This window comes from Cyprinus carpio, chromosome A7 (genome assembly GCF_018340385.1).
Source record: "Cyprinus carpio isolate SPL01 chromosome A7, ASM1834038v1, whole genome shotgun sequence".
Taxonomy (NCBI): Eukaryota; Metazoa; Chordata; class Actinopteri; order Cypriniformes; family Cyprinidae; genus Cyprinus; species Cyprinus carpio.
This window is the reverse complement of record NC_056578.1, coordinates 16,490,506-16,511,420: the sequence shown is the minus strand read 5'-3', so window position 1 is coordinate 16,511,420 and position 20,915 is coordinate 16,490,506. Positions and strand designations below refer to the sequence as shown.

At 37.1% G+C, this 20,915-nt stretch overlaps 1 protein-coding gene across 1 annotated transcript in view; it reads right to left on the bottom strand.

Annotated features, from left to right (window-relative positions):
* Window positions 1-20,816, bottom strand: part of LOC109061083 (RAS related 2) — a 39,696-nt gene extending 18,880 nt beyond the window's left edge. The window contains 1 exon segment of the mRNA XM_042759974.1: window positions 20,372-20,816. Coding sequence (XP_042615908.1) covers window positions 20,372-20,473 — 102 coding nt within the window. The 5' untranslated portion in view covers window positions 20,474-20,816.
* Window positions 20,817-20,915: the final 99 nt, after the last annotated feature.

Sequence of the window (20,915 nt, the reverse complement as noted above, 5' to 3'; positions counted from 1 at the left end):
CACATCTATTAATTTCCATGTGATGTCTTTAGAACATCAGCAAATCCACAGGGGATTCCATATGGTGGTCTTTTTTTTTTCTTTCTAAGGTTATCTTAAGAGGCAGTCATGGCCTAATGGTTATAGAGTCGGACTTGTAACATGAAGGTTGCAGGTTCGAGTGTCATGTCCGGCAGGAATTGTAAGTGGGGGGAGTGAATGGCCAGCGCTCTCTTCCACCCTCAATACAACGAATGAGGTGAGACCCTTGAGCAAGGCACCAAACCCCCAACTGCTCCGCGGGCACCGCAGCAATATGGCTGCCCACTGCTCTGGGTGTGTTTACGGTGTGTGTGTGTTCACTGCTGTGTGTGTGCACTTGGATGGGTTAAATGCAGAGAAACAAATTTCAAGCATCGGTCACCATACTTAGCCACACTTCACTTCACAGTTTAGTTTCAGTATACCATTATATAGTGCCATACATATATATTTTATTAATTTAAAGAAGAAACCAATCCAATGTATAATTGACATTTGAGGCTTAATACTATAGAAAGGCAATTAAACTTTTTCCAGTTAAAACGTTTTCAGCGTATTTATTTTCATATAAAAATATGGCATGCAGTTGCTTTAAAAAATGTTTTAAACATCATTCAATGTAAATTATGCTAATCGTAATCAATAATCTAAATTACAATTTCAAGGGAATAATCAACAATTATGATTTCTATTATAATCATGTTGCCCTACTTTGCAGGTAAACCATACTGAAAATGTTCACAAATAGAAACTAGATTTTAAATTGATTCATTAACACACTGCTATGGTGTTGTGGTTGGTAGCCAATAGCCATGGCAAGTCTTCAATGTGTTGCTATTTGGTTTCCTAAAGGCCCAAGTGCCATCCATTAATCGCTACTGCTGTCTAAAATTGCCTCCTATACCCTCATATAGTGCACTATTCGAGGGGATAGCCATTTGTTGCAGTGTCCGAAACTGTGCACTGAGTCATGCCGAATTAATTACCACATCTTGGCAGAAAATGGCATCCACAACCCTTCCTGGCGAATAGTGTTGTCACGATACCAAGATTTTGACTTTGATACAATACCGGACTACAATATCTAGATGCTACTAAACAGACTGATAACATTACAAAATATTTAGTAAAAAAAAAAAAAAGGAAAGAAAAGAAAAGAAATCTCTCACTTGACCAGTGTTCCTGCCCTGCTTTTTGAGCATTTCCTCCCCCCCAAAAAATAAATAAATAACATATTTTAGATTTAAGTTTCATTATTTTGTCTTATGGTGACCAACTACCAGTCTATGTCTATGATATTGCCGAGCCTATAGGTGTATCTGCAATATTGGTAAGTTAGCTTAGGGCATGAGCTATGGGTGGGAAATATGACCAAAATATTATTCAACGCTAGGAGTAATTTTATTTCACAATAACAATCAATATCATGATATGGTCATTTTTTGTTCTTAGTAATAAGAACATAGATCGGAAGTCGTGGCCTAGTGGTTAGAGAGTTTGATTCCTAACCCTAACGTTGTGGGTTTGAGTCTCGGGCCGGCAATACCACGACTGAGGTGCCCTTGAGCAAGGCACCGAACCCCCAACTGATCCCCGGGCGCCGCAGCATGGATGGGTGCCCACTGCTCCGGGTGTGTGTTCAGGTGTGTTTTTGTTAGTTTGTGTGTGTTTGCTGTTTTGTTTGTTTATTGCCAGAGCACGAATTCTGAGTATGGGTCACCATACTTGGCTGTATGTCACGTCATTTTCAATTTCACTTTAGATGCAAGTAACAAACATAAGGACAAATACAATAAAGCAAAGACACAAATGAAATAAACTGTTTTTAGGTAGAGTAGGTCTATTTAACAGTAGCATTCAGAAAGAGATGATACTAAAAAAAGCAATCAAAATGTAAAAGTAAAGCACTGCATAGTCTTCACTGTATGAATGAAACATTCATACATGTATCCTTATTAAAGCTAGCGAAGTTAGTCACAAGATAAGTGACTAATTTTCAATTTTTCTTAATTAAAACTGTAGAGACACAGCAGCAGGAATTTTAGTCTGCTGTCACTTAGGGCTGGGCGATATGTAAAAAATATCTTATCGATAATCGCCTTAAAAAAATCAAAAAAAAAAAAAAATCGCGATATCCGATAATATCGTCTACTAAGCCCCACCTCCACCAGGCCGACATGCACCATATGTGCCTTATGAGTGTTGATACGGTGACCTGTCTGCCGTTCTATGAAACGTTAGGCTACATTACCAATCAAACTTCATCTTTACATTCTTAACTTCAATGCAAATTTTAGATTGGTTAATATTAGCTGTCAATCACCCAGTCACTGCTTTCCACTGTCAGGTGACAGGGAGCTAACTACTGTGGGGAATGTAAAGGGCTGAAGAAGAGAGAAAATAAAAAAAATAAACACTGACAGATTACTTTTGTGAACCACCTAAAGTTAAAAATAATGGTGCTGGTGATAGCAATCATGTGGTGAATGTTGATCCGCCAGCCGAATAGAAGGCGTCGTTTTCGGAGAGAGTGGTTGAAAGTCTTTTAGTGGCTTTGCTATGAAAATGGTTCTATGCACTGCATTCACTCTAAAGCCTGTTGGACGGAGTTTGCAGGTAACAGCGTTTGACACCGAATCTACACATCTCGTAATTGTTGTTTTACATTATCGAGTATAGTGCAAAATCCAAACAAAACACAGCTACAGAGAGAGTGCACGCATACATGACGTGAAGTCTATTAGGTTAGATTAGTGCGCGTGCATATTTAGAGTGTGTTCTTTCACTCTATGATTCATTCTATTAAAATGCATCACCAAATTCAATATATGGGGCCTTTATATAATTTCATATAGTTAATCAATATCACAAGACGAGTGCTGTTTTTTATTCCTCCAAAAATCTGCATAATTATAAATGTGATATTCATTTTGTACAACGGTTCAATAAACAAGAAGTTAATATTAAGAGACTTACGTTTTAGACACTATATTGCCTGTTTTTGCTCTTATTTTGCCAAGAAAAACAATTACAAACACGTCTCATTAAGAATGTAAGGGTAAAATCTGTTAATATATAATTTGTAGTTGTGATGCTCCTAAATTTCTCTCATTAAACTCTCTCTCTCAGTTGCATTATCATCAACATACAACCAATTATGCAAAACACTTATTAAAACTAACAGTAAACAAATATATACAGATCTTATGCCTTTTCAGGGGGGTGCTTAATAAACTGACAAACTTCAAATCCGAAGAACTGCATGCTTTCATTAACCATATAGCGCCATTGACTAGAAAACCCATCAAAATAAGAGTCTCGCTTTAGTAAAGATCTCATACATATTTAAACTTACAAAAAATATTAAAATGTATACAAAAACAAATTACAAGATTAATCATACAGTCTGTTTACTTTTTTTCTGTACCTGAAAGCTGTTAAATCTACCTAAAAAGAACTGTTTATTTTATAAGTATCTTTGTTCTGTTGTATTTATGTATGCCGGCTGAGTGTTAAATGGATCCAATCCATGTTCATTAGAAATTATTTGATGATGCAGCAATAAAACTGCTAGCATAATTTAATGCAGTTGTTTTTGAACTTTGCTGATTTAAAACATGATCAAAATACTATCTATTCTGATGGCAAAATTTCAAATAAGCGAAGTGTACAAATATCGGTATCGGAACCAGCTAGTAAGTGTTTGTTAAAATCGTTATTGGCCCCAAAAAAAACCTCCTAGTTATAACAAATGAAGAGTTTGGTTCCAAAACGCGATAAACGCCAATTTTGAAAAAAACGAGTTACCGCCAAAACAAGCTCCCCATTGACTCTCTATTCAAAGTTCGATAATCAGTTTTTTTAACAAAACGCGATATCCGCCGTGTTTCGCTGCCCTGTTTCTTCCCTTTTTTTCTCAAACAGAGACAAACGCCAGTCCTGTTTTCCGCAAAGCCCTACAGTTCCATTCGACCAATCACCGCGCACCATTCCATGACGCAAACTGTCATGGCGGCACCCTGTCAGTAGACGCCGGTAAAACACTCGCCTCAGACTTTTAAGTTTTTATATAGGCTACTAAAATGAATAACTTTGATGGTATTGAGGAGCCAGTGGTCGTGTCGTCTGTGGGAAAGAAGCGGAAGCCGTCAAAAGACAACCACGAAAGGGAAGTCAGAAAGAGAGTCAGAAACTCAGGCGGTGGCAAAATACCGGCGATTGCTTGTTCTCACAGTGAATCAAAAAACTTTTGTCATGCCGACAAACTGACAGCTGACGATCTTGTAAAAAACTTCGACACTCTCTACTGTCATACCACGAAGGCCTTGTGAAGCATTGTGATGGATGTATTTTTTAGAAATCTGTTGTCCAAGTTTGGGACTTGTATAGATAACTTACTAATTTAATACTATTTAACTTAATAATTGTACAGTTTCGTACATTGTTTTGAAGATTTAATGAATGTAGTGTACAGAATAACAAGATGAATGCAACAGAAACAAAATTTTGCTCTAATGTTACGTATGAGTTCAGGATGAATTTGAAATGTTTCTATTAACAGCATTAATATCAGACTGAAATTAATGCAATCTGAAAAAGGCAGCGAGCTGAATGTACTTTTAAAAATTGGTTTAATATTTTAATATAAGTGATGTTGTTAAAGTTTTGGGGTTTGTCATATGTATAGACAACCTTTCCTTGTTATTTATTGTTATGTCTTTGCTCAATTTCATACAGAAAGTGAGTTTTTGTTGATTAAATGGATTTGTAGCATTTTTGGGGAAAAACGTGTTATGGATATATTGCATTTTGGAGGAAAAAAAATGTCTTTGTTTAATAAATGTTTAAAATCAAAATATGGATTTGATTTTTTTATGTTATTACAAACTCATAATGATATATTACAGTTTGAAACAGAAAATAACAGTTTTCATACAAACAGTCTTTTGGGAAAGAAAATGCCTTTTTTCTCAATTTAACAATTTTGGATTTATAGCGTTTTGGAACCAAACTCTTCAAATATAGCATTGTTTTTAAACTTTTAGTCAAGCTATAACGTAGGGTATTTGATAATTATGCATGACTAAAATCATGCAGGGATCTGATAGAGATCTGAATAAGTGATCGCGAGAGAGTACTTCTGTGCATGTGCTTTGGGTGTGTGAGAGCTTGTGTGCTTTTTCGAGGTTTATTGCGCTTAATAACTCTTTTAAACATCAAGCGCATCCCACACTTTATTTTCTCATTCATGCATGTTTCTTATTCACTACTAAATTGTCGATAACTTTAAGCAGTGCTGCACTGTGCAGATATATAAAGTTTGGCACGCCAGTGTTCATGCAGGGAAGCAGATTGCTGAACACACACTGTCCTGCTGTTCCACGTCGACGCAACTCAGGAAATACGGCTCTTATTAAAAAGCTGTCATTCTTAAAGTAAAATGAGGAATCGCACTGTTTGTAAAAGTGGGGTATCGCGATACCTTTTTAGTACCAGTATAATGTGCAACACTACCGGCGAACTCGATGTTCAAATTTGCTCCCTTGTTTTCATTCACTCCTTCAAGTTGACTAAACTAATAAGGGAATAGTGCATCAGGGTGTATGAAGAAATTTTGGATACAGCCTACGATATTCTGGCCACTCTATTAAAGGGATAGTTCACCTAAAAATGAAAATTTCCTAAATATTGCGTTTCATCAAAACCAATCAAATGCACAAATAAAGCTAAGATTATTAGAGCAGGTTTTATGAGAAAATACTATTTCTGTCTTTCTAAAATTTCATGTTTAATTCAATGTTTTATTTGTCATTTCTTTGTAATTATTTTGGAAATGTACTAGAAATTTCTGATTAAACATTGTTTAAAAGTAAATTGTACACCTTTTTTTCGGCATGGAAAATGATCAGCAAGGCACATATCAATTCACCCAAACAGATATTAATCAAATCCATCATTTTTGGGGGTAAACTATTATGGGTAAACTATTACTATAACTCTTCAATGTAATCCATAGAATTTTTTGACACATTTAATGGTCTTCGGTGAAAATCGCAATTCAAATTCGTTCACATCCATAGAACAAACAGAGTGGGATGAGTACCACGCCAAAATCAGATACTTAGTCTGAGAAGCAACACTAATATTGATAGTATTGACACTAATTACCAGACCACTTCAGATTCCAGGAAGTACATGACACAGAGATGGATGAGGTTAGCATACTGCAGTCATTCAATGCTTGGAATGTGGAGCGAGTCAGCCGTGTCAAAAACCACTATCAACAGCGCGGGAGGGCCGAGAGCAGTCACCCTCTCGACCCTCGTCTAATCAAACAGCCTTCTTTTATGGTTACTGCTCTTCAGCTCGACGTTTACCACCCACACAGTAAGAATTTCACTGCCAACATGCTTTCTAAGGTCAAAAGAGGAATTTTCTGATAAAAAAAAAAAAAATTCAAACAGCTTTCTGGCTACGTAATATTACAATATTTTGGAAGTTAAAAAGAGGCTTGTGCGTTGTTCCAGAAAGACTAACAGAATGAGATCTTTGCTTGGCAGCCTGAAATACAGCACCATTACCGGCCAGCGGTTTTCCAACACACACAGAAAACAGAAATGCTATTAAAGCACCAGAATGCTGCTAATAAATAAGAGCTAATGGCACTATGCACCGACTGTCCTCAAGAGCCCTTCTGTTTGAGAAAGCAAGGAGGGAGCCGTACAATTCATACTCAGACACCATTTTTACACCCAGGGAGGCTGATACAGATCACACTAAATCAAAGTGCTCCTCCTTCTCAAAAAACATCACTCTATTCTGACAGAGGAATTAGATCTTAAACCTGAAAGAATGTTTTGGTTGCTGAAGATTAGAGGTAACTGCAACCGGAACTATACGAGTGCAATCTGGGGTCAGGTCCTGCAAAACAGAAATATAAAATGTTTAGGTTGGTTATGACTAGGGCTGCAACTAACGATTATTTTGATAATCGATTAATCGGTCAATTATTTTTTACGATTAATCGATGAATCGGTTTATGTACTTATATTTTAGTTTTGCCCATTTCTTCCCCAAGTAAATTATTAACAAAGGGTCTTTATCATTCAACATAGACTTTTTAGAGATTTTAACCATTTTGCATTGTCATATCCTCATCAAAAACATACCTGGAGTTGTGTTTTATTATGTGTTATTTATCCTTTGTCGAAACTCTTCTGCAATCAAAACACTGACCCATACATACTCTAGCAAATTTCACAAGGAGATTTCAAATAATGTTTTCACCATGGCAATCCTTAGGGCTCCTAAAGTAGTTTAACATCCCGAACAAAGCTTATTAAGGAATCTTTCAGAACATATTATCACGAAGAATAAGAATAAAACAGAATTAAAATTGCAGTAAATTGCATTTTATTATTTTTTTCCTGTAAACACACAGCTTATACCTGGGAAACAGCTTTATAGCTTATGCTGTGAAATTGTAAACAATCCTTCCAATAAAGTGCCAATGGCATGAAACCTGAATGGAACTCACATTTTAAAGTAAAATTTAAAGTAAAATCCATCAGAAGGGTTGTCCAGAAAAAAAATTGGACACACAAAAAACCTGCTGTGTGAAAAAGAGCAGTGAATGCTTAGAAAAAAGTGCATTTCAAATATATTTAAACATTAACCTCTCTCAGTCAGTCATAATTAGGCTGCATAACTGAATTATGAACTGGTAAACGACAAAGCTTTAAATGTTAATTGTTAAAAAGCAATGTTATCAGCTTTTATGACTAAACATTTTCAAACAACATTGTACTGCAGAATCTGCACAAATAAAAGTCTTTGCACACTGTGATTTTCATCGGATTTAAATATGTAGTGGTCCTTATAACAGTGCAAAATTCAAAAATGTAATAAAGCGATAAAATGTTAACAAAACAGCTTATGCCTGAACTGACAGGAATTCGACTACCTGTGGGAAATGAGGCAGAACATTATTCACTCATTATTTGAGAAAAACTTTGCATTGCAGTGCAAAAAGGTTAACATGTCCAAATGTTCAGGGATTAACAGATAGGCTTGCTCTCTTTTTGCTCCCACACTTTGGATGACTTCGTCCGATTAGTTTTATCTTCCGCTTTTTTCTTTTTCTTACTCGAGCTTACTTCACTGCCGCCTGCCTCACCCATCACGCTGAATGCTGCAGACAGAGAGACGCTGTGCGGGAAGCACGTGACATAAAACGAGGCCAGCTATTGGCTATTCGCTACTTCTCCTGCTGTACTGGCTGAGTAAAACCTCCGGTGGCTCATTACTGCCCACACTTTGGTCACCGCAGATTTAAAATATGCACGAAATGAGCCGCTTACGGCAAATAAATATTATTTAGCAACGAATCGATTACTAAATTAGTTGACAACTATTTTAATAATCGATTTTAATCGATTAAATCGATTAGTTGTTTCAGCTCTAGTTATGACAAAAATTTATCAGGCCCACTTGACATGCCTCTTAGGCCAAGTGGTCTAGTGGGCCATATGCCCTCAGGTCATGAAGCGGGCTGTGAGGAACACGTCCATCACCTGTTGAGGAGCTCTCCAGCCCCCTGCTTTCTGTTCAACAGCTGCACTGCTAATGAACTCAAATCGGCCGACTAAACTGAACCTGTCTCGCTCGCTGACAACTGGGCTGCCCCCATGGACTGGACCCCAAGCTTCAGCAGACTGAGAAGATCTACTGTAGTACATCTCACAGATCTGTTGGACTGGATGCGGTGTGATTTAATTGTCTATTATATTAAATGATTATATAAAAAAGAAAAATCTCATTTATTGCTCTACAAAGGCCTTTGGATGTTCACAGGAAATGGGATTATTAGCATCACTGAGCCTGGATTTCTGAAATTCTCAGTTCCTGTCTACTCCGACAATGTGAATGAATTTCAGGAAACCTTGAAATTGGATTGGATTATCGTCACAGTTTGAACTGTAGTAAACCGTGAACAGCTAACAGAAAAATTATACACCACAAAAAAGGTTTCTGTCTGCATATCTGTATACAAATTTTGCATAAATTTGATGGGTGGACACACCAAAGTGCAATTCAAATTTCCAAAATGTACAAGAAAAGCATATGGCCATTTGAGGTACAACTTTTTGTTGGTTTAGCAAGAAGATATGTGCATAAAAATTTAGGACGTTCCTCAACATGTTATGTGGATGAGCAATTCATTAACAATCGATGGCAGATCTCTTAAGCGAATTGTTAGTGAATTGCTCATTCACATAACGTTGAGGAACGTCAAAACTTTTTTGATGCACATTTACAGTAGGAATTAATTAATTCAGTAAATGTGTTTCGTAGTTGATGCACATATGTTGGAAGAATCTTCTTTGTAAGTTCAGATGGTGGCAGGGTTGCAAGGTTTTCACAACAAAACCCGCCCAATCGGTACTCAAAACTAGCCCAAAACTAGCCCAATCACTTTTGAGGGGGGGGTCCCCCGTTAAAAAAACTTGCGTTCCGGGGATAAAATACACCTGTTTTGGTGGGGTTCCCTTGGTAAAATTAGCATTCCAGGGGCTAAATATCACGTTATTGAGGTCGTTTTTCAACCCGCGGACATGAAAAACAACATGCGACAACAGTGTTAAAGTAGCCCACTTGGCAACACTGGATGGTGGTCTGCATGCTGTGCTACAGCTTAAGGTGATAATGGTGCATGCTGGGCTAGGCCTGAGGGGAGTGGGTGGCTTATACAGGGCTAGACCAGGGGGATGGGGTGAGGCATGCATGCATGCATACTGAGGGCACATGAGGAATGCAGGGAAGGGGGGCTGATTCACTGACCAGACTTCCGGGGGAAGGCGCCATGAGCTCAGTAACTCACAAAGCAGCTGAACTGTAACTTCATCAAAGCCCACTATAAAGCCACTGACCCCTTGGCACGTGCCCTTTATGGAAAATCATCGGGCCAGACAATGCCAAAAGGCTTAAAAATTGCTCCACAGCACAATTCAATTAAGATGGAAAGAGTGTAGGGTTTGTTTGAGCAACTGCAATTGTTTGTGATATCAGGTTGAGTGTGATATCAGGTCAGCACTTTTATAACGTCCTTCCTGCATGCGACTGTTCAACACTTGCTGCCACAATAAAGACTTGCATTGTTACCCACCCAGCTTCAGAGAGCAAACAACGTCTCATCCAGCTTGCAAAGATAGAGAACATTAGTTACATAGAACATTTTTTAAATGTTTCTGAAAGAAGTTTCTTAAAGGGGTCCTATAATGCCTTTTCACTTTTTCAGCTTTAGTTAGTCTGTAATGTTGCTGCTTGAGCATAAAAAAAAATCTGCAAAGTTACAAAGTTCAAAGTCCAATTCAAAAGGAGATATTTTATTTAAGAGAAATCACTTTTCAAAAACTACAACGAATAACTCGTTCGGACAACAACGCATATTTTCCGTGATTTGTGATATCAAAAATATGACGAATGGGACAAGACCTGGTTGAGCTGCACTAAAGAAGATTGAGTGTTATCACTATGTCAGAGACACGCTAGCTTTCCCAAGGCAGACGAACTTAGAGTGGTTACAATCATCCGGGTTTAAATCACGCTCAAATTTATTTGATTTTGACGCAATATTTACAATGAAGCTCGCAGCAGGCTGCCGTGGCTATCTAAAAAGGGCATGACATTCCCGACCAGGAGCCGAGTTCTTCCAATCACAACACACACTGGCTCAGCTAACCAATCACAGCACATTTCGTATTTCAGAAGGCGGGCCTTCATTTGATACAGGAACCATTCTAGCCGTTCATGCCAGACTGGGAAGAGAGGTGTTAATAATAATAATAATAATAATAATAATAATAATAATAATAATAATGTAAAATATGTGAAAAATAATGTGTTTTTCGAACAACCTAGTATGAGAGCCTGTTCTAGTACACCCCCATAACAAAATCAAGACTATGTAAAAGAGCATAATAAGACCCCTTTAAGCCCACCAAGGCTTCAATTAATTATTCAAAAATACAGTAAAAAAAAATAATAAATAATAAAAAAAAAAAACTTTAAAATACCTGTTTTCTAATTTTATATAATTTAAGTAATTAATTTCCATGGTGGAAAAGCTGAATTTTCAACATTCATTACTTTAGATTTCAATGTCACATGATCCATCAGAAAACTACATGCTGAAAAAAAAAAAAAAAAAAACCTTCTGAGAGTTTTAAGTTTAACTGAATGTCAGATATGTAAATAAGCAGATAATAAACTTTTGAAAATGTCTAGCAGATGTGCAGCAGATGCTCGACATCATAGATCTCCTTTTATTCTCCTCGTTTGAACCTAATGAACCTAAAAAAAAAAAAAAAAGAGCAAAAGTGTTGTTTTTTTGTTCTGTAGTAGAAAAGGTGTGGTATGATTTTCAGAGCACAGCATAACACAGCAGACAAGGTGTGAGCCACGATTCACTCAATAGATGTTCATCCAGCAGTTAGCACAAGTAAACAGGATACCTCAGAAGAACGCGAGCCACATAAAAGCCACAGAAGTTAACGAAAGAGACATAAGCGAGCGAGAGATGTGTGTGGGCACCACTTAACAAACATCAGACAAACACAGACACACAGCCTACAAACCCTCCCCCTCTCGTGAAGAGTCACACTCTTCTCCTTCAAACATACACAAACTCAAATCACATGTAACCAAAACTTAGCACTTCTGCAAACTGCTACTCTAACCAATGCAGAGCTGTGTTTTCAGTAGCAACGCAAATCGGGAAAGAATGACTTCATTTAAATGAGGGCTGAAAAACATCCGAGAGGTGTATTATTAGATGAGCCGGGTGTGTGTAACCAAGACGGGCAAGTAAATGAGGTACGCCGTGTGCTCCACTTCGGATGTAGCCTCCTGAGACACTGCGATGAATTGGCCTGTCACTGTGCTTTATTAAAGAACTGGATAAGTCAGCACAGCAGTGGATAAGCTACAGCTGGGACGAAGCGTAACCCCTTTAAGAAGTTTTTTTATGCTTACAGCATTTGCCTAATGTGCTAGCTGAAATCAACGGACTTCTGCAAGGACTCCAATGGGAGGTTCATGGTGAGGCATGCAGGCCTCCTTCTCGATTTAAACAAGGCAAAGTCCTCATGTAAAAGTTGCTGGCTTTGATCTGTTCGGGGAACTATTCCTTAAGAGTTTATGTCATATATTCTTATGACTTGATTTTTCCACTGAGGTCTTGTTATTTAAGATAATTATTCCCAAAACAGTCATATTTCATTCAAGACCCATTTCCATCATCTCTCTCTGGCATTAAGAATTAATTAGTTTGGTCCGATCCTCAAACACTATTTTGTGGATTTTGTGGATTATATTATCCTGTTACATAGAATTTAAAATATAATAAAGAAAAAACAAACATTAGACAGTAATTTTATTTAGCAACGATAGAATAATAAGATTAAAAGTGAAAGAAAAGACGGTTACAGTAAGTTCTACTTCAAACAAATGCTGTTCTTTTGAACTTTCTATTCAAAGAATCCTGAAATTAAATTAAATACAATTTATTGTGTAACCAAAATACCAAAAAAAAAAAATATATATATATATAACTTAACGTGTGACTTTTAATTATAAACAAGCCACACCTTAAAAGGTGTGGTATAATTTTAACCTCTGTTGAGCTCAATTTAATCATGTGTCTCTGACAGTGATTCTTGACATGAGTCATCCAACATGTTGGGAAACTATAGCCCCTTTCACACATACAGACTACTGGTAAATTACCGCTAAGCGATCATGTGTGACAAGGACTTTTCAAAAATACCAATAAATTCATTCCGGCAATTAACCAGTATGAGAAGTTGTAACATTACCAGTAAAATACCTGTAACTTCATATATATATATATATATATATATATATATATATATATATATATATATATATATATATACGTAGATGCCTCATTAGTGACTGTTTCTATGGGCCGCTATACGTAAGCCGTCCGCCAATCACCATAATAATCACTGAATATTTGAAGATGACACAATCCTTACATATCTATGGTTCCACCCCTCTCTCGCATTCTCAGCTGTGAAAGGTTGTCGTGTTTCATCAGGAATTTAAATCCCGGTGCTTTTTACAATCATCGGCTGTGCAGGATTGTGGCTCCTTCGAATATTCATTGAATATTATGATGAATGACGTTAAGTTTACCGTTGAAAGATGGTGGACACGTACAGGTGCTTAGAGCTGTCGAATGCAGCATTTACCTATACATATCTATGAGTAATCTGCTCTGTGTGAACGCAGAATGAAGATTACCGGTATAAGCACGTACACTTTCAGAGCGTGCTGACATAAATTGTCTAGTCTGGGCCAATCCAGAGCCATTGAAATTCAAAATCATAACACTCTTGACACAGATGACACATTTACTCCGTGCTGTGTAGTTCAGTTTGAAGTACTCTAATGCGATGTCTCTGGGCCAAAAGCAGCTGCATGAATGTGAAAGTTTGACACAAAAATGTACCCCTCCATATTTACAAACACAACACCAGGACGCGCAGCCATTTAGAGGTAATTTCTGGTTAATGATGTCTCAGAATTTACTAAGACGTGTAACAGAGGCCATTGGGTAGGTGCTGTGCAGCTAAACCTCACTCCCCTGATCTCAAGAGGCACATTAGCAACTGACGCTAGTGGCTGCAGTCTTTAGCCTCCTTGTAAGTGTGTCCGCCTCCCATGCCGGAGATCTGGTTTCGAGACCCACTCCGAACAAGAACGAGGTGTGGCTGTGTGGACCCGGGAGAGAGGGGTTACATATGGTTCTTTACCAGTAAAAAGATGGAACGTCATTGGCTGTGTGAACAGTGCATTTTTGTATTTACCGGTAAAGTCGTTCTAATAATTTTATGGCAATTTATTGGTATTACTGTGTGAAAGGGGCTGATGATAAAAAGTAAGTGACATCAAATCCCCATCTTTAACTTAAAGGGTTAGTTCACGCAAAAATTAAAATTATGTCATTAATGACTCACCCTCATGTCGTTCCAAACCCGTAAGACCTCCGTTCATCTTCGGAACACAGTTTAAGATATTTTAGATTTAGTCCAAGAGCTTTCTGACCCTCCATTGAAAATGTATGTACGGTATACTGTCCACGTCCAGAAAGGTAATAAAAACATCATCAAAGTAGCCCATGTGACATCAGCGGGTCAGTTAGAAATTGTTGAAGCATCGAAAATACATTTTGGTCCAATGTACTGCAGTGACGCCGCTGACGTGTTTTCTTGAAGATGTTTTTATTACCTTTCTGGACATGTACAGTATCCCGTACATACATTTTCAATGAAGGGACAGAAAGCTCTCGGACTAAATCTAAAATATCTTAAACTGTGTTCCGAAGATGAACGGAGGTCTTACGGGTTTGGAACGACATGAGGGTGAGTCATTAATGACATAATTTTAATTTTTGGGTGAACTAACCCTTTAAAACCTACAACTTCCTGTGAGGTTTTTAATCACAGACAGATGAAAACACGCTCTCTGACTAACATACAAATTATAGAGATACTAGTTATTCTCTCTATAACATAGTGCATCTCCCAGGCTTTTTGCTAATAACCTTCAATCCACTAAAAAAATGTAATGGAACATAATAACTAAGGAATATAGTGGAAATGCAAATAAAATGCAAAAAGCAGATATGCTATAAACAGGAGGAAGAACACTACAGATCAAACAATAATCGTATGTGTTTTAAAAGAAGTGCCTTTGCTAGAGCACAATTTATAACCTTATTTAAGCTAACAACACAGAACAAAACAGATTATCATACACTGTTAGCAATAAACAAATGCAGGAATTAATAAAAAACAAAGTACCGCAATCTTTGTCTGCTTAATCTAGAAGATCCTTCACAAAATCAAGTCCATGAGGGGTATCTTGCTACAATGTTTCTATAATCACCTGAGCAATGTGAGCAATAAATCAGCCAACAAACCACAAAATGTCCTATCATTAGTGTGACACACTGGACAAGAAATTACATAGGGAAAAGAGAAAGAACATGTCACCAAAATGACCAATTTCCATAATGCACTAACCAAAACAGTGCTCACAAGACAAACAAAAACAGGCCCATTACAAACTGACAATCACTCTGAGCTAAATAACATATGCTTACAACTAACATTATTTAGCTCAATGGCTGGCTTGGGCTGACAGCTACTCTTGAGAGTATTACATCAGACAAGAGGAAATTAACTCTTAGGTGGAGTTTGTGGGGTAACCGGGGACAGAGCCAAAACTGTTTATCACTGTGTGATTAAATTCAAGATTTATTATTTTTGTTGTGTGTAGCGTGCTGTAGTCATGACTAAACTAACCTATGTGTACATATCTTTTAAGAAAACAGTCGAAGTGCAACACCTGATTCCATTCCCTCAGCCCAATAATTTCCCATCGCTCTCTACTCTGTCTAGTAAAGAAACAAAACCAAACCTTTCAATTACACAAAACATCTCGCTGGACAAGTGTCTTTAACTAGGGCTTAGACTTAAGACTACCTTACAAAAGTTTGGCCCGATTTTTAAAGAAGTCTCTTATGCTTAATTATCAAGCCTGGATTTTTTTGATTAAACGTATGGAAAAATAACAATAACATTCTGAAATATTATTACAATTTTAAATAATAATTTTCTATTTCAATTTATTTTAAAATGTAATTTATTCCTGTGATGGCAAAGTTGAATTTTCAGCATCCATTACTCCGATCTTCAGTGTGTGTCTCAAGATACTTCAGAAATGAATTATTCTAATATGCTAATAGAAGCATTTCTTTTTATTTTCAGGGTTGAAAACTTTTGTGCTGCTCAATATTTTTGTGGAAACCGTGATAATTTTGTACAGGTTTATTTAATGAATAGAAATTTCAAAAGAACAGCCTTTATTTATAATTGAAAACTTTTTGTAACATTCTAAATATCTTTATTCTTTAACAATATTCATTTCTTTCTTTCAAAAAAACTGATCCTATACTTCAATGGTAGAGTAGTTACGTAAAAGCACTTGTAAAATGTGGAAGTCCTTCCTATTCAGACAGAGAAGGATGATCCACGGGAACGATCAGAACTTCTTTTAAGCCCCATGCTTGGGAAAACAGCACTGTGTTTATCAGTACAGCAGTGTGAGAAATCAACAGGTGAGTCTGCAGGAAGAAAACAACTCTATTCTCACGTTACCTGCTTCACACCGCCTCCCACACACAGTCTTTCACACTTACCACTGTTAAAACAAAGATAAAGATAAAGTTTACATTAAAAAATCATTTCCACAAACATGTAAGTCTTTATTTCACAGCAGTAGTTTGAGGTAAAATATGGTTATACTGAGACACACTGCTTAATATTTTTGTGGAAACTGTGTAAATTTGTATTCTTTTATGAATAGAAAGTTCAAAAGAACAGCATTTATTTAAAACAGAAATGTTTGGTAACAATGTTACTGTCACTTTTGGAAGTTGAATAAAATTGAAAAAAATAATAATTTCTTTTCAAAAATTCATACTCGCCATATTTTAATCTACATACTTGATTATAGCTCCATACAGCATTTATCCAAAATGATTTTTACATATTAGCAATCAAACCTGTCTACCATGCACCTCTAAAATTCTTAGAAGATTGTTGTTTCTGCTTTCTCTCAGCATAGTGTAGGCCTTGTCTGAAGCTAAAACATTCCCATACGTAACCACCGAGTTCTGACCATGCTGCAGTCATAAGGAAGTGGTGCTGCAGGGAGTCCGTTCTCCCAGAAATGAGAGAACCAGCGATAAGAGCTAATATTAGCTAACATGTGATCATGCCTTCAACAGCGCCATGCTACACTTAGTGTACTCCGAGACCGTCTGAAGCCATAAAAAGGTCAGTGAGGCTTGCAACAATTTCACTTTCACACGTTTGCTGATGAGGAACAGCCGTTACTCACAAGAAGCTCAGCTGACGACACTCCAGGACACAAGATTGATGTGATTTTCCTGCAGCTTTAATAATCACATTAAATTACATTAAATCTCTATTTTTAAAAGTTAAAAAATGAAAAATAAAGACAAAATTCATTTTGATTAGTAGTTAACATTAAGTAATTAACATCATTATTAATCATGAAATTATAGTTTATTTAATTAATTAATTAATATCTATGGTTAAAATAGCCCAAAAAGAATGACATCTTGATATTATTAACACATCATTAACAAAAACCAAAAATGTAATCTGCTACTACATCATATCTGTATGAAACTCCATGAAAGGACTTATTTATGCTACACAGCTTGGGTTGCATCACAATGACGTAAACTAATCCATTTTGAGTCTGAGTCACACGCCTGACTGATGCTGATCATGGCTCATGTCATGACTCTAGTTTGAGATAAACCAGTCTGCTTTTGTAGTGAAGTCAACGTTGTGGCACCATGTGTAGCGGTCAAGCAAAGTACTGCATCACTGTAGTATCTTCAACCAAATTCTGACAGCAATCAATTATGTTTCCGGACAGCGTAACTAATGTAGAATGTCACGCATGCAACTAACACACGGAGTGCGAGTCACTAGGCACTGCATACTTTCCCATACACATCCAGGAGGTCTTTAGAGACCAAGCAGGAGTGGAGGGACTTCCTCTTTCAGAGGCCGGATTCCGGCTTCTCCACGGTCATTAACCCAACATGACTCAGATGAAACCTCCCTGAGTAACACACATCTGAATGGGAAAGCCTGGAGTCTGAAAACAGCTGGGCTGTGCCTTCTCACTGGCAAAGACTTCTAGAAACACTCAATACACAGGAAGGCTCTTCCATGGTTTCTTTGGACTACTCTGGTTTTCACATATTTAGCACCAGTGAAAATAAACTTTCATCCTACATCCCTATTAAACTGTGTTGAAGCATAATACACACACTTAAAAACAGCTGATTTTTATTTCCTTTCTCTGCATGCTAAAGTGTGTTTGCTTGGTTAATGCATAATTGTAGTCTGATTTTCATTACTGTCTGAAGGGGTTTTATTCAGCCCATTTGCTAGTAACAGATCACGATGTCAACAAATGGAGATTATGGAGTTGGAATGGAGTTAAGCATTGGTAAAAATCACAAGGGAAGAAGGTGATGGAGCATATTAATGCACTTTAATTCCTCTCTTGCTCATGCTTGCAAAAATATGGACAAATAAAGCTATATTTCAGCAAGTCTATGGTTAAACTCTTTATGGGGAGGAGACTGTGACTGAAAAAAAAACAGCAATCTGACATGAATGAAAGGAAGATACAACACTACTAAAGAAAAGCAGTTAAAGAGAGTCTGTTCAGATATAGATCTGCTGCTTTAAGCAGATCAGACTGATTCAGTGGAAACATATCACTGCTCTTAAATCCAACAAATATACTTTTAATATCCTCACACTATAAATGAATTACCGTAAACCTTGTTATACACTCACCTTAACATTCATCACTGGTTTTCTTCAACAAGAAAAAATAGTTAGGCTTGAATGTACACCTAAAAGTTAAGAAACTCTGCTTTCCTATTAAACGTTCATCACAAAACCAAATCAGCTTTCTCAGGCATGTAACTACATTTTCTTGAATTACACCCAAAATACCTCATGGACATGCTGCTGGTCGTGCAAAGTTATTTAGCACACCCTACCCTGTAATCTGCTGCAATGTAGCTGCCTTGCTAGAAGTTCATTAGGACAAACTGAGAGATAAGACAACTTTACGAGAGACAGATTTAGACTGTGTCTCAAACCCTGGTCAGTTGTCTACCTAGACACCATTTTGGGGCATCATAGGCACATAAGTCACCTAAAATAAAATGATTTATTGTTTTCTTGTCTTATTGTAACAACAGATTCTTGAGCACTGAGACAAAACAAACTACAAAACTAAAGATTAAAGTTAATGCATCACAATTTATTTTTAAATGTACACGTCTTCAGTTTTCTTACAGAACACATTTTTTTTTTTTTTTTTTGCATATATATACTTCATAAACATTGACAAATTTCAAACTTCACTGAATGAATGAACTGAGACAACAAGATGGTTTCAAACTGATTTTCAGCTTCAACTGTTGAGCTGTTTCCACAGCCAGAAAATCTTACAGGGTTGTTTACAGCTTATGATATTTACAAAACATCATATCTTGCTTATCACGTTAAATGCAGCAGTCATTTTGTTTTTCTTATGTTGCTAACTACTTAAACTTTTAAACATTTTCTTTATTATTTTATCAGTGGAGTTAATATATTGCAATTGAACAGGAAACATGAGCATAATTAATTAAAAGATATATATGTATATTAAAAATACAACCTCTTTCTTCTACCAAGACATAGCAGTAAAAATATTTTATGTTTTTTTTTTTCTTTAGGTTTGAATGATTTCTATCGGTACATGAAGTACTTATTAATAGTCTGAGAACAAGTGGTTTTAGGGTAGTGAGTAATAACATAATATCATAGATAAAATACATTTAAATCCAAAACAAATTATGCAGTTGTGTTATGAACATTCTATTTAACATTTCTGGTTAATCGTGACGTGCAAATGTTGCCATTTTGAAAACTAAGCAGATAAAGTTGTGATACATGTTTTTTCCCATGTCTCAAGAATAAGTGTGACAATAACCCGGTATTAATAACCGCCCATTTCATCAAGAATTAAAATGACATAATGATTCTGAAAACTTCTTCTCACGTTAGAAATGTATTTTTTATTAACACAGATTTGGAAGACGAAACAATAACTAGCAAAAAAAAAACTGTACATTTATAAGTGACTAGTCAAAACTAAGCAAAAGAAAAATAGGGGGAAACTTGTGTCAATATTGTTTTACATGCTGTTGCATAACTTTGTTATGCAGCCTTTAAATTTATTCATACTCACTAAATTGCCTCTGAAACTCCAAACAAACAGTTCAAGTATTAGAATCGCGTGCTATGTTTATTAATTTTGTGTATCTCAGTCTAATATGCAACAGTTTAGGAAAGTGTTTATCATGCCTATGAACTACATACAGCACTTTCGCTACAGAGTTTTAACTCTCATTGCATGCATTAACTCCTACATTTCTCCTGATGTGTTTATTTTTACATTTAGGCAGTAATTTTCTTGAATATAAGCGAAGAGTTACAGTGACGCAGGCCTCGCTCGGATTCCTGAACCCCCTTTTCCGCTCATGGGGTCCCCATTTCTGTGAGCAATATCCACCCATATCTTCTAAACACCCTCACATCTTTTTTAAAGGGCCGAAAAGCACATAACATTCCGCCATCTATCCGCTTACCTGGATGAACTGAATGGTTAATGCTGATTTTCCGACGCCACCACCTCCGACGACCACCAGGCGATATTTCTCCTGCACTGAGCCGTCCTTCCAGCCAGCCATCGGGGACACACTGCTGCTCTCGCTCCGCTGTCTAAACACACGCACACCGAGCCACTTTACTCTGTGACAGGCCTTCAGATGGAGAAATGCAGCGGACAAAAATGCGATGCTGCGTTTAGGCAATTTGTGAACTCAGTGGTAATCCGTACGCGAGGAGAAAAGTGCGACCACAGTCTGAGGGAAATGCATTCACTGCTGCCTCAAGTCCATACGCCCTCGTCTAAATCGCTACCAGGCACTGACTGGACTGCCTGTGCTGCAAGATAAGGGGAAGATAGGGCTCCTGAATCAGTTCAGCCAGTTCACGAAGCAGGCGCTAGGGGGCGTCCACTGCTCTTTCCGCCAGTATGTGTTGGTGTGGATCTGTGGAACTCATCCATACCTGTCAACCCTCCCGTTTTTCACGGGATACTCTCGTATTTTACCATTCTATCCCGCTATC